The sequence below is a fragment of the Sarcophilus harrisii genome, chromosome 6 (assembly GCF_902635505.1).
Source record: "Sarcophilus harrisii chromosome 6, mSarHar1.11, whole genome shotgun sequence".
Taxonomy (NCBI): Eukaryota; Metazoa; Chordata; class Mammalia; order Dasyuromorphia; family Dasyuridae; genus Sarcophilus; species Sarcophilus harrisii.
Window position 1 is genome coordinate 190,000,227 of NC_045431.1, and position 15,734 is coordinate 190,015,960.

The window sequence follows — 15,734 nt, forward strand, 5'->3', positions numbered from 1 at the left end:
ATCAGATATGAAGGGGAAATAACATATATGAAAAAATATAAGCTCTTGGAAAGTAGGGGCTCTTATTTTTTCTCTTAGTATCGCTAGAGATTAGCATATTGGCACTTATCAAGTTCATGCTTTCTTCACTCATTCACTTTGCTTAATCTTCTGAGAAAAAGGAAAACAGTAAAAAAACAAAAACAAAAACAAAAACAAAACTGCTGAAAGCAGAGGATTGGAGTGGTGGGATGCACAGGAAGAGGAATCATGTGGAATGAATTCATATGAGGTCAGAAATACAATGCTTTTGTATAAGTAAGAAATGGAAAACAATTTTTATTAACATGTTTTACATTTACAATTTTTTTATTAGCTAATCAACATCAACATGCAAAAATAAGCGCTAAATACAAACCTCTACAATATGGTTTTGTTTAAGCTACAATGGTTGGTTGGTTGGTTGGTTGGTTTGGAAAAGTCATCAGTAATTGTTGAAGCTGAACTATTAGTTTCTGCAATGAATAATATTTAGACCCTATACTTATGTTACCATCCTGCAAGGCCTCTTCAGAAACTGTCCAACACTAGCTGATTTTCATGTGAATACATTCTCAAAGCAAGAAATAAGGCAGTAGCACTAATGATTTGATATTAACCCCTATGCATATAACTAAGAACTTTAGAAAGACTTTCACACGAGGAGGGCAAACTGGAAGAGTCTATAAAAACAAGCAATTTGGTTTGCTTGCCATGCTATTTTTCTTGGTATTTTGGCAGCATCTTTAAGCTTCTGTTGGAACAAACAACTTCTGCTCGATTCTAAGATGAAGTCATCATCTCATGATCATCACATCCCTGGAAGTGCAATGTCTTAAACTCAGCACTATTATCACTTTCCTACAGGATCCACAGCAGATTACGCAAGAAGCTCTCATGGAGAAACCCCCTTGTTTTTCCATGTATGATCATTAGCAAAAAGGGAGGATAATTGGAAAAACAAATGGGGAAAAGAATGGAGTCACATTTTTAAGTGGGTCTGAAGGTCCCTCAGTGTTTAAGTCATCCTTAAAAGAAAATTTATTTTTGAAAGATTTAAGTACTTTTCAGAAGCATCAAATTTGTGACTTATGTTACAAAATCCTACCAATCAAAATGTTGTTTTCAAGTACAAACTTATTAAGTCATATTTCCTCTCTTTCTAAGAGTAGTTATTGTTGCTCATTGATCTTTGGTCGCAAGAAACAACATTGCCACCAACAGGTCTGATCCTCAAGATGGCACATTATGCTTCTTCGCCACACAAGGCCATGCCTAAGGAGGCAGGCCACCCCCTACGCTGTGTCCCATTCCAGCCAGCACTGGCCCTCCATCCTGGGGCCACGGGGATCTACATGATGTATACTTTCTCAGCTTGTGAGAAGTTGAAAACTTCTTTGGTTCTTGGGCACACGACTTTGTCATCTTGACGAATGGAAAGCAAGGACTGAAAAACAAGATCAATCATAAATGAATGCAGGCAAATCAAAGTAAGATAGTACTCCACAATTCAGAAATCATTCTTCTCTCTCTCCTCTGAATCTGCCACAAAACATTTACTTGTCTCATCTCAAAAGAACCAAATGTCTAGAATTATTCTTATAATTTGGTTGACAGGCAACTCCAAAAATAAAGTTAATGGAAAAACAAAGGAAACTAGAAAACCTTAACTTTATAATCTCTTCCTACATATGCAGACATAGTGATATTCCATGCTTTGGAGCAACAGAACACTGGATAAATGCAGAGAAGAAACTTACATTGTAGCCATAGACATATCCATTTGGTAACATCATGGGTGGATTGTTTTCATTCATGACGTCTCCAGAAATCTTACAGACTAGCCGGGAGTTGGCACAATGGGCCATGGGCAAAGGCTGGGCCAGCTTGTTCAATGATTTACTACACACAGGGCAGTCTGGGTTCTTTGAACTTCCATCTTCTTTATAACATTGTCTGATTCACAAACTGTCAAGGAGTCATAGCTTAAGAACAATTGCAATTATTAGAAAAAAACAAGGCAAACAAATGGCACAATAGAAAGTGGGTTAGTTTTAGTATTAGAACAATAGAAAGTGGGTTAGTTTTAGTATTAGAAAACCTAAGATCCAGGTTTTATACTCATTACCTGTAAAACCTTAGGCAGTTCACTTATGGATCTTGATAATTATTATCTGTACGATGCAGGTATTTTACCAACTGACCTTAGGGGCCATCTTTGTGGTTCTAAGTCTTATTTTTTTTATTTTGGGAAAGGGAACATTTTTTTCATGTACTATTTACTTGATTGTAATAGATAATAAGCTAACAACAATAATCAACTTTAAAAATATTTACATTTCTGATACTCCTTTGTCAAATAGGTCTAACAAGGAAATAGAGTATACTTTTACTGGCATTGAGACAAAAAGAAGCTACTTCTCCCCTCACATGTATGCTCTCTGATCCAGTGACACTGGCCTCCTGGCTGTTCTGGACTCTAAACCAGGCACTGTCACTGGCTATCTCCTCTCCCCTTCTCCCCATAGCCACAATGCTCTTTCTCTACAGCTCTGTCTCCTGGCTTCCTTGAAGTCTTTGCTAACTAATCCCAACCTCCAGAGAGACTTTCTCATCCCTTCTTAATTCTAGTGCTTTCTCTCCAATTTATCCTGTATATTGCTAATATATGTATATAGTTGTTTGCATATTATCTCCCCAAGATACTAAGCTCCCTGAGAGTAGGGACTGTTTATTGCATTTCTTGAAAGCACTAAATAAATGTTCATCTTTTGACTGACACTGATGTGAACAGATAAAATAAAATTAATTCGAAGAGCCTGAATAAAAAAACAATCTTGCCTTTCCCTTTGCCTACCTCCTCCCCCTTGCCTCCCCACAACTGAAAGCAACATAAATGACTGGCAGTATACCAATCTACAAAGAGATGATCTGGATTTAAGGGCCTGTTTCAGGCCCCTAATTTTGCCTTCAACATTTATTATTAGTTTGTGAACCTGGACAAATAACTGACCTCTCTATGGTCCTTTATGAGGTCTCCTTTATAAAACAGAAATGTGGGTAATCTCCTTTGATCTAAGGACTGCATGTTTATAAGAGTACTATAGAAATGTCAGTTGTGATGATGAGGATGACAGAACCATTTCCCAGAAGCAAGATCATGTGAAGTGACCTTCCATCCTTGAGGGCTCCCACCCCAACAGACGCTCAGGAAGTTTTAGTCATGGATTACTGACCCAAGAATGCATTTTGTATATGCTACAGAAGAATCAGCTTAACTAGGTTTGAAAAGGTTGATAATTAAGATGGCTGCAGTATTTTGAAGATCATCTAGTAAACCATACTGTTAAGCAAGAATTCTGGGAGATAGGTGCTATTATAAGCAGGCAGTACAAGTAATATTATTAGATAATGATCTAGAACTAAAAGGGGCTTCACAGGTCAGCTGGTCAAAGTCCCTCAACTGTATGAGATTTAGGTGGTTAAGTCACTTACCCAAGGTTACACAAGTAATGAGTCAGAGGCAGAATTAGAATCCATGTATTCTGACTGAAGTCGATCTTTTTTTTTTTTTTTTTTTTTTTTTGACTTCACTATGTTGCCTGATTTTATATATGAGAGAAAATGAGCCTCCAATGACTTGCTAAATGCCCTGCCCATGATCATATCCCTTAGGCATGTCAGTCTAAATAGTTTATGATCTGGGTGCTTTCTACAAATAAAAACTGAAGACAACAAGAATAAATTCTATGGATAATTAAAATGAGAAGAACTTTGTTTCAATTACTTGGCTCCTTAAAAAAAAATTTATTTTGGCCTTCAATAAATAACTAAGTAAAAACTTAAAAAGTCTTAAAGAATTAGCTGTGGAGTCAGAAGACCCAGACCTAATACTTAGCTGATGACTATGGGCAAATTTTAACCTCTCTGTGTCTGTTTTCTTGTCTTTAAAATGAGGGCAGAAATAATATTCATCCTTATGTATTACAGGGTGATTGTAAAGAAAGTTCTTGGTAAACCAATGAGTTCTAGGAAATGGGAAATAATCATTACTTATATAGTCATAACAATAGTGGCTAGCATTTACATAGCACTCTGGAGTCCTTTAGAATCTCACCTCATTTTATCTTTATATACAATCCCCATGACTATTATTCTTATTTGCTTTTGAGGAAACTGAGACAGCAGTTCAGTGACTTACCATCAGTCAGTTTTTGAGGCAGGATTTAAATTCAGATTTTATTGACTCCAAGTCTGACAGTCCCTTCATTCTGCCACCAGCTGCTCTTAACATATGAAACCTTTTGCCCTTAGAATTGATTCCCTCATCTCTGCTGAATGAAGGTATATTTCATTATCTGTTCTCTTTTGCTCACTTCATCTTCACAAAGATCATTTTAATTTCCTATTACATCACATTGTGGATGGGAGATGAACTTAGGAATAAACAAGATATACAGAGTATTGTGCGATATAAAGTGGATAATTTTGATCAAATTTTAAAAGTTTCTGTTCAAACAAAACCAATGTAGATAAGATTACAAGGAAAACAGAAAATTGGGGGGGGAGGGGTTTCTAGTTTCTCAGATAAAGGCCTCATATCTCAAATATGTAGCAAACTGAGTCAAATTTATTTAAAGATGTCATTGCCAAATTGATAAATCATCAAAGGATATGAAAAAAATTTTTTGGAAGAACTCAAAAACCATATATAGTAATATTTAAACAACTTTTGAGATGCCAATTAGACCTATCCCATTAATGAAAATAATATGAAAAAATGACAGATGTTGTAGGGGATGAGGCAAAACTGGGACACTAAAACACCACTGGCAGAACTTTAAAATGATCCAACCACTTTGGAGAGCAATTTGGACTTCTGCCCAAAGAGTTATAAATAAAACTGCCTATACCCTTTGCCTGAGCAATTTCATTATTCCTAAGGTGAACAGGGAAAAAGGAAAAGAACCTATATGTTCTAAAATAAACTGAGGGGAGTCCCATCAATTGGAAAAATATATGATTTTTATGATATATCATATGATAATGATAGATCACTAGTGCTGTAAGGAATAAGCAGACTGATGTTAGAGAAACATGGAAAGACAGAAATAATACAGAGTAAAATGAGCAAAACAAAGAAAATCATATGTAATAACAGCAATATAGTTTGATACATATAAATAAAACATTGGCCTTTACTAATGTAGGATTGAGAAGGTGATAACCAGAACTCAAAGTATAACAATAACAAAAAATTTTAAAAAGAGAAAAAAAAAAAACAAAAAAATGAATTGTTGAAGTATTATGAGTTCCAAATGTAGTGACTGTACTCTCTTTGGCAAGGGGACTGATTGTGCACATTGGCAATTTTTGATTTTTTTTTTTTTATTATGTTCTTATTTAATCTTTAAATGCCATTGGAATAACTTAGCTTAGTTTGTTTCATGTCCAGATTTCCTCAATACTGTTTTGAAAATGAATTTGTATGCTAAATTGTGATTGTGATTATCTGTCAGTTCTTGCTTGGGGATATTATCCTGGACATGGTCGGTTTTCCTGTTGTGGTGCTTTATATCACTTTTTTTTTTTTTTTTTTTTTTTTTTAAAAGAAGTGGCAATAGCCAAAAAGGGTCCTTACCTTTATCCACTTCCTATTTTTCAGCACCAACAGCTTGCCTGAATAGTTCATGCTGGAACTGTTACACCCTGCACAGAATTCTTTTCATTTTCCTTATAATTTTTTCATTATCCTTATAATTTGGTGTTAATTTAATTAATCTCTTCTCTAACCTAGCTGGTGTTCAGATCACACACAGACCAATGATTAAGAGATGATTCCCAAACAATCAAATAGTAAAGTTTTTGTTTAAGACTTCCCATTCCCAATATTCCTATCAAATTTTTTAAATGCCTGAGAATTAAGAAATACAACAAAAACAAAAGAATCAGAGGGAGGGTCAGCCCAATGGTACTGGAGATACATATGGAGTCAGTGCAATAGACTTGAATCTTGCCCTTTGACACTGAAGAACTTTGACTACATCTCCCTTCATCTCTCTGAGCCTCAATTTTCTCATATGTAAAAAAGAATGATGTCTCTTCCATCTTTACATCCATGACCTATGGGGAGCTACAGAAGAATCCAGAAAGTTGTAGGATCATTGTTTAAAAGGATGGGATGATAATAGTACATGATGGTTGTAAAGGCTTACTTGTTTTTTGTTTTTTTTTTTTATTTAAAGAAAATGTTTGTTGGTTAGCAGGGAGGAAAAATTCAAGAAAGAGGGTGAAGACAAACAGCATTTACCCATTTTCAACGAGTTTAAGTTGCCAAGATGAATTACATCAAAAATAACAAGAACAATAACAACAATGATAACATTGTTCAGTTGTGTCTGACCCTATTTGGGGTATTCTTGGTAAAGATACTGGAACGGTTTGCCACTTTCTTCTGTAGTTTATTTTATTGATGAGAAAACTGAGGTAAATGGGGCTCGATTGCCCAGAGTCACAGAGCTAATAAGTGTTGGAGGTGAGATTTCAACTTAGGATGAGGATGCTTCCTATCCACTGTGCCATTTAGCTGTCAATAATAATAACAATGATAACAACAATAATAAATTAAAAAATAAGTATAGCAAATTATCACTTCAGCACTCAACCTTTTTGTCCTCTCTGTAGTATCTGCCGATGCTGAATATCCTGTCTTATTCTGAATGATATCTCCTCCTCAGGTCTTTGGGACACCTTCTCTTTCTACCTGTTTAAACATTACCACAATTTCCTTTGTTGATTTATTGTCTTTGTTATGTTTCCTAACTGTGGGAGATCTCTAAGGACCTGTGCTGGCCCCTTTTCTCTTTATATAATTTCATTTGGTCTCACTTGGCAATTTCAATAATTCCCATCAGCTTAATTATCACTGAAATGTAGATAATTCCCAAATATATCTTTAACTATCTACTAGATGTTTAAAATTGGATGCTCCTAAGGAAATCTCAAAATGCAATATATCCAAAATAGGATTTATAGTTTTTCTTCTCAAAATTACCTCTCTTTCAAAACTTCCATATTTTTGTCTAGGATACCACCATCCTTCTAGGCACCCAAGTATGAAATTTTGGCATTACTCCCAATTCCTCACAGAGTAAATAGAGTCAAAATTTGAACTTAGTTTCTTTGGATCCAAATCCAGAACTCTTAATGGTAACAGATGAACAGTAGCTCATATGTCTATGACACTTGGTGATTTACAAAGCATTTTCTTCATAATGTTGTGAAGTTCAGATTGCTACTGAACCATTTTACCCCAGAAGATAACATGATTAGTGAGTAAGCAGCAGAAGACAGGATCCTTGACCTTGGGACTCCAAGATAAGTGTTCTTTCCACTTTACTATCTTGCTGTAGAAAGAGCTCTTCCCTATGCTAAAGGCTTTCTGTTCAGGAAAGGGTATCTAGATGAACTGTACTAGGCCTTCCAATTCTGATATTTGTTGAGTTTGTAGCTACTTTCACAACATATGGCAGACAAGTCAGTGGGAATAATGGTTCAACTGAACAATCTTGTTTCATTGTCTACCTGAAATCTAAATCAAAGACTGGTTTACACCAAAATGGCCAGCCTTTCTGACCCCAGACGGTACACTGATAATAACCTGACTATAAATCCTTAGCATCCTTAATAGGTCTTCCTTTTTTCTTTCAATCATAAACAGAATAAACTTGTTGTTCATAAAGGAGCAATGGCTGGAGAGAGGTCACACTGGAGCAGGGAGGAGGGGGTTGAGGCTTGACTGTTAAGAGGTACCTTGGCAAGCCTCTTCCCTTCTTCGCTTCAGAGAAGTCTAGAGAATTTCTGCAGCTTTTTTCTAGATTTAACATTCTAGCATTCTAGCCCTGGAGAAGAATATAGTTTACTTTAAAGTCAATTTAGAAAAAAATTAAGTCTGTGAGGACATAAATTCAGTAGGAAAATGTCATTCTACATGAATAATTGGATGGCTTGTGATGTTCACATAAAACCTAAGAGTATTTTCTCTGATCATTTTTTGTATCATTCCTTTAGAAAAAAAAAAAAGGCCATAAAATAAAATACTATCAAACTGATATGTTCATTGGTTAAATCAAAACTAAGGAGTATCTTTTAAGAGTTTATTCTTTTAAGCTCATAGATTTAGAGTGAGAAGGGACCTCAGAAGTTCATCTAGTCCAATCTTCTCATTTTGTACATGAGAAAACCAAGGCCCAAAAAGGCTTTGCCCTAAATTACGCAGACTTGTTATTCCAGTACTATTCAGTGCTCAGGTCCTGTGACTAATTCCTGTGTTCTTTTTTCTCTTATTACAGACTTAGAGCAAAAAGGGACATCACAAATCAGCTAGTTCTAACCTGTTTTATAGATGGAGAAACTGAAAACTGGAAAAGGGAATTGTCCACTGTATTTTGAATAGTCTGTATATCATGGCTGGTATGCATTCCCTCTGCCCCCTCCTTATCCCTATTTGTTAAAATATTTGCCCATCAAGGTATAAGTTGGCTGTCCTATCTTTTGCAAAACCTTCTTTGATAATCTCAGAAGCAAGTCACCTTTCCTCATGTTTTTCAAAAACACTTCTGATATATTTTCTGTCCTTATATCATTCTATCTGGTAACAAATATACTTATCTGTGCATGTTTTCTCCTTCTTGGTAGACTGTAAATTCCTTGAGGACAGATAAGGACTCAAATGCTAAGTTGTTGAAAATCTCTGTATCCTTATACACTTAGCCCTTACAAGGCTGTAGCCCCATGTTTAAACCTCTCTTCATGTGAATCTCAACATCATATATCTACTGTTGTTGAGCCTAGGATTCAAAACCAGGTTTTTTGACTTGAAATGCTGTTGTCTCATTATATCAAACAATATTACTTAATGCACCCTCCCCCTACCCAACACCCTGACACAAATAATCAGAAACCTATGTTTCTTTAAAAATCAGGCCAAGTTCATTATTCACTTAATCTCTTAAATCATAGAGAAAACCTGCTTACTTATCCAATAATATTCAGGAATTACCCGAAAAAATTTTATTCCTGTTAAGATAAAATTCACCATGTTATTCCAATGGGAACTAAATAAAAACTGGTTTAAGTACATGTTATGCTTGCAATTTTTGGCCAAGAAAGGATACGGTGTTTTTATGGCAGAAAGGCCTGCCTGGAGTGTAATGGTGAAGACTGAGTTGTTTCCCAGTTGATGTAGTCTGTAATTATCATACCTAAACTGCTGAATCAACATCCTCCATCGGGCAGGGTCCAAAAGATCCTGTAATGAAATAAAAAGAAAAAAGATTAGAAATAAGATCCCTTTGTGAGTCCAAGATTTTAGACAAGAACATTTATCCTACGCAAAATTTTATAGAATGCTCCATTATTAATTTCCAATCAGACACTTCAGTGCCATCAGATAACTAAATAACTTAATCATAAAAAAAAAAAAAAAAAATTAAAAAAAAAAAAAAAAAAAGGTTTGTTTAAAGAAAAGGGAGTAAGGAGAGGGGCAACAAGAAAAATCACCAGATGACAATTATAAGCATTTCACTGGAAGCAAGAGGAAATTAATTTTAAAATGAAAACTTTTTTTTCTTCCAATGCAGGCATTTTCAGTATTGAAGGTCATTATAAAACTTTGTTATTTTTATGCTTTGATTTAAAATCCACTGATGTGACCTTAATATTCTGTATTTAATTTTCTGGAATGTTGGCTTGGTTATGAAGCGAAATTAATACTCTGGAATGTCAGAGTTTTTTAAGCTACTGAGAATTAAAACACATGACTGAGCAAACTTCTGTCAAAGAAATATAAATGTTATAAGTCCAGTCAGCTCTGCTGCATTAAGCACCCAATAGGATTCCAGCAACAGAAACAAACAGTACATAGCAAAGCCAAACCTCCAATTCTAGTATTTCTAGAGTCTTAATTTCAAGAAGACAGAAGATAGATCCTTCATTTTAGAGAAAGCCTTCTAAAACTATAACTCAACTTCAGGCTAAGAAAACAGGTTTAATCTAAATTGAACTTGATTCTACTGGATTTAAATAGAGGAAAATCCTGTTTAAACTCTGTCCTATTGCAAAAATCAGTTTTTTGGGTTGGGTGAAATAGGATGGAGCAAAATCAACCCCAATCCTTGGCTGTCCTGATCTGTCAAGAATAGTAGAAAGCATAGTAAGATTGTGCCTCAAATAAACAGTTGATTAATTGTTTTAATTCTAAATGAGTACCACATTTGTGGTCTGTTGGGAGGCATGTTGATAAAATACACACTCAACCCAAAGAATTTTTAAAAAATATTAATTCTAGTAATGTTTTCTTTCATTTCTCATAAATGTTTTGCAGGGTACAATGCAAAGGAAATATTAAACATGGCATCTTAGCAGCTTACAGATTCTGAGTCACCACAAAGAGAACTATCTTGATTACAAAAAGGCTCGAGAGCCTGTGTTTCAGAATGATATAAATTAATTCATTATATACAAGATACATATATAGACTTAATTAAATGCCTGCACCCAACAAAGAGTTCACAGAGTTAACAATGTTTGCTCTGGAAAACTGCTTTCTATGCACTCCTTGACATGTGGCTTTTGTAAAGCTAAGTATTTTGTATTTTTAATTGCCTCTGGGAGTTGGTATGTACTCAAATCCCAACTCTACCTCACTGCAGAGCATGGTAAAGAATTATTTTCTACAGGTATTATTTTATTTTATTTTTAAAATTTATTTAAATGTTTTTGGTTAGAGTTTAAGTTCGGAACTATTTCCTTCCTTCCCTCCCCACCCCACCCCACATGAAGAAGCCATCATTTGACAAAGATTTATAAATATATGTAAAAATAAACTATGCATACTTCTATTTATCATCTACAAGTATTTTTTAGAAGGTGAAAGTGAAAGGAGAGGTCTCCCAAGAGCCCTAAACACTGAGGTGCCTGCTACAAGGTTCAGATATTTCTTGGTTAATGTTGGATAATGTTTTTGCTGCCTCTACTCCACCACGGGTACTCATTCTTTATTTTAAACAATTTTCCAAACCTATGAAAATAACTAGTCTTATTTCATACTTGGGGGAGAGAAGAAGACTTGAATGGCCTACAGTTTTTTGGGCTACTCAAATAAATGCTTTACAGTTAGAACCAAATGGCAACTAGAGAATTGTTATTTAACAGCTGAAGGTCAATAATACCCAAAGATCTTCATTAAGCTAAGGATAATGGGATAGGCACCTAGAACTGAAGCAGACCAAACTAGACCATTTCTGAAAAGAAATCAGAAGCAAAAATATGCTATATTATCTTAAAGCTGTTTCTATTCTTTGCTCTAGCTCATAATATGCTAGGCAAAGTTTATACATGTACCAATAAACATGTCCATATAGAGGAAAGCTTGTAGAAAAAGCTGAGGAAAGTGGTTTATGGATCTCACAATTAGATACACTGGGTGAGACAGTTCTATCTCCCACAAAAAGAAAAGATGAATGAAGACAGAATTTGGAAGAAGATAAATTCAAAGACATAATTTATTATTTTGTTGGGGGATAATTTTCACATTGATGAATGAATAAAAAAAGCATTTATAAATACTTATTGTGTACCTGACAGTGCTTAAGTGCTTAGGCAAGACAAAAAAAAAAAAAAAATCGTAATAATCCCTCCCTTCAAGGGACTTGCATTTTAACAGAGAAAACAAAACAAAAAGGGGCAGTGGAGGTTAGGAACAGAGTTCTGCTATCAGAAGTTACAGGGATGATGATAAATGGCATCATAGGGCAATTTATTACCTACGTCTTTACAGTATAGATTTCATTACTGTTCCTAGAGCTAGATGTGAAAAAAAGTAGGAGGTGCTGGGCAATGAATCAGAAGAAAAACATGAGGATTAGGCCACAGAAAAATGCTGCAATTAGAGTGCTTTGGGAGGTACTCATAATGTAATTCAATAGCACCTATGAGAATAGATGAAGAAACTTACTGGCAAGAAGGTCAGTCCTACTCTAAAAAATCTGCTCAATAAGAATTAGAACACCAAAGACTGACATTTTTAATCTAGCTTAATTCAAGGAATTTGAAAGGTGAAAAATAAATGAAAAATTATATAAAACTCCCGACAGTGAGACCTTTAGCTTAGAAAAACTAAAGAGGGATCAAAGAACTGACTTAAGATATTTAGGGCTTTCGGATAAAATTCCATCTTTGAAAGTTAAAGAATTTTTTCTTATGCAATAGTAAAGCATTCAGAAAACAGGAAAAGAGGTCCATTTTTCTAACTAGGTTAAAAAAAACCCTGTCAAACTTGGGACTTCTTTATTGGTCTTCACAAGAGAGAGCTACATTTTTCATTCGTTGATAACAATGACAGCAATTTCTCATTTCATAAAAAACTGATCTATTGACCATTTGTCGTTAAGTCTTTTAGAAATCTTGCTGAACATTTTAAAACTAGCGCCTCTGACACAGGAAGCCATCATCAAAGAATACTTTCACTTTTCTTTTGCCATGGAAAGTCTATTCCTACTGAGTTGTTGGAATAATTGTATGACAATGAATTTACTGCATAAATACCATGTAACCTATGATAGTCTGGAATACCTTTGCTTGAGAAAGTTTACATTCAGCTTAAGACTATAGCAAAACCATGACATCTAAGCAATCAAACTTTCCTCTATCTTGCAATAATAAGCTTACATTGACCTTATGTAAAATATCCAATTAAAATTGCAAAGTCAGAAATATTCACAATGTGTCAATGTGTGATTCCATGTTCTCTCGTCCCTGTCTACAGATTAAGTAAGATAATAATTATTCCTCATCTAATATTACCTTTAACCTCAAACAAAAATCCCATTTAGACAATAAAACACTCAGAATGCTTAGACATTTAATATGAGTAAGAACTTTTAAACAAAAAAAAACCCTTTATATAGTTTTTGATGCTGTCACAATTTTAGAAATTTGCTTTATGTCACAAGATGGAAGATGATTTGCTATGTCTAAGTACAACTTCATATTTTAAGCTGTATTTCACTTAACACAAACCTGTTGGGAGTTTCATTCAAGAATCTGTTAGACACTTCAGTTTTCTTGGACAGGTTTCTCAGTTTCTTTCCTATTCTGAAAATTTTGAATTGTGATTTTTTTTTCTGTCTAAAATACTATTAAGTTGCTAACTCAGAAAATTTCATCCCATGTTTAGAAGTTCACTGATTAGCTTAGTAGAGTAGTTTAGGGAGATTGAAGAGTACTTTAACTGTCAAAAAAAATTGCAAATAAGAAAGCTATTGTTCTGAAGAATTTGCTTTGAGAATTTGCTTTGATGGGCAAAACAATGATTGATTAGTAGGGAAACTCAATGCTGAATTTTGACTGCAAAGGAAACAACGTGGGTCCATAAGCACTTTATTAAAATCAAACACTGGTCTCCTTAGGTTACTAAAATCCTTATTGCATAATAGTAAGAATGTGAAATTCTTTTAGTAGGGCCCCAAACTTGTAGAAAATCCTCACATGATGAAAGGAGTAATCAAAGCTTGAGGTCTTTCTTCTACTTCCTGTTTTAGAAAAAATTGTGGTACTCGAAAATGATTGTCTGACTAACTGGAATCCTTAATAAACATGGCTCAAAGCCTCTGGACTTCCTACAATATTTGAATTGAAGGGAAAGAATCTACAGAATTCTGGCTGACTTTTTAAATGATGTGGTCAAATAAAGGCCAGAGAAACACCACAGAGCTGGCCAGAGAAATGTTCTCATTTTTAGATCCTTCTCTATCATGCTGCCTCACCTCTGGCTGGGAGATACCAGGATAATTTTTACATCAGTTTTGTTTCTGAAAATCCACTGGATTTTTGCTGAGTTAGTCACCACTAGGTGACCTCCTAGAGGCCTTTGCCAGGAACTAGTGTCACATAAAATCAGAGCTGTACATCTGATTTGATTTAATTACAATGCAACCTCAGCAAAATCTTATAACTGAAGGTTTTTTTTGGGGGGGAGGGGAGTCCTACTAGGATTAAAACATTTTTTTAAATCTTTTGATGTCCTGATTGCTTCCTAAATTGTTTTCTGATACTTTTGTATTTGATTTATATAGTTATGCCCATAGATGGTGATTTTAAGCTCCTTTATTTCAAAAGCTAGAAGTTTTTATCTTTAAACACCCTTATGCTGCTACTGATTCACTACCAACCAAAGAGGCTTCACTTAGTTACTTCACAATGTAGCACTGAATATTTTCTAGATTGGCTATACTTTATTTCACTGAGTAATGCAATTATGGATAGCTTTAACAGGTTAGGTGATATCTGTAAACCTAGTTGGGGTATATTTTAGAAGGTACAATGATGCCTGTGCCAGAGTTTCCATGAGTTAATCTGTAGTTCAATGGCTCGAACTGTACAATAAAATTTGGAAACTTTCTTACCCTTTTTAATAGTTTCTTCTTTGACACCCTGCAAAAGTAAAGTTTCTCCCTATCTTGTAGAAAGCCTTAATAAATCACTTCTCACTAGTAGACTTTCTTATCCTTTTCAAAGGGCTGTTTTTACTTCCTCACCTTCCATATGTCTCCTTATTTCACTTCAGTCTACTTCCACACTCATGGACTTTAACTACAATGAATATTCACCAATGATTTAATCATCAGATCCAATGGCTTTTTCGTATTTTCCTCCTTGACTTCTCTGTTGTATCCCAAAGTTTCTATCATAATGTCTCCATGAAATCATTTCTTAGAACATCGTAGCTAGTGATCTCTCCTAGTCCTGTGCTTCTATGGTTCTTTGTACTTGTGCCCTGCAACTGGCAATCAGACTACTGTCTTGTACTGTAGTGTCTAGACAGTAAATAGAATCACATTCAACTCCGAGTCTGCTTCTCATCTAAATTCTCACATTGAGTAAAGTTGCTAAGTCTCACCAACACCATTTATATAACATTTCTTCTATCTGTTGCCTTGTTCCACACACCAACTGTCACTGTATTTAAAGCTCTCATTACCATTTGCATGGCTGATTACAGTAATCTTCTATTTGTTCTCCATGCCTTCAGGCTTATTCCTCTCTAGACCATCCTGTACACAGTGGCTAAAATAATTTTCCTAAAACATAGATCTGAGCACTACACCTCCTCTGTTCAAAACGCTTCAGAGTCTCACTATTGCCTCTAGTATAAAAGAAAATCTCTCTAGCCTGCATTAGATTCTCAAAATTTGGTCTTAATCTATGTTCTCCTGCTATATTTCATATCATTTCCTTTTATACACTCTATCGTCCAGCCAAGCTGGACAGAGCAGATATTCCTTCAACTTGTAATCAATCTCCGGAGCTGTGTACTCATGTGCTCTATCATGACTGGTATGAGCTCCAGGCACAGAATACTTGCTTAATTAAAGCGTTCACCAACTCCTCCATTCTGTCTTTAAGAATTCTTCTTTTCCTTCAAGGCTAAGTTAAGCTGAAACTTTCTCTTCTGTGAATCTTTTCCCAATTTCCCCCTTGGCCAAAAGTTCTTTCCTTTCTATCTGAGCATTTTTGTCTAAATATCTGATTTATTTTTGTCACTTCTTGCTTAAGATTAGTATATTCCTAAAAGAATGTAATCATCTTGAAAGCAGGGATTATGCCATTTAAAATCCATGAATTCCCAATGGATCATCACCATCACAATTCCATGC

General features: G+C 34.9%; 1 protein-coding gene across 4 annotated transcripts in view; it reads right to left on the reverse strand.

Moving 5' to 3' along the window:
- Window positions 1-289: 289 nt before the first annotated feature.
- The window catches only part of MAEA (macrophage erythroblast attacher), a 142,797-nt gene continuing 127,352 nt past the window's right edge, over window positions 290-15,734 (reverse strand). For 3 of the 4 annotated variants that reach the window (XM_012552408.3, XM_003773451.4, XM_031943995.1), the window contains 3 exons: window positions 9,195-9,328; window positions 1,779-1,974; window positions 290-1,465 (listed from right to left, as the gene is read on the reverse strand). In XM_012552408.3, coding sequence (XP_012407862.1) covers window positions 1,370-1,465; window positions 1,779-1,974; window positions 9,195-9,328 — 426 coding nt within the window. In that variant the 3' untranslated portion in view covers window positions 290-1,369. Of the gene's footprint in view, window positions 1,466-1,778; window positions 1,975-6,477; window positions 8,727-9,194; window positions 9,329-15,734 lie in introns of those variants that run through there. The other variant, XM_023506171.2, reaches the window with a different exon arrangement.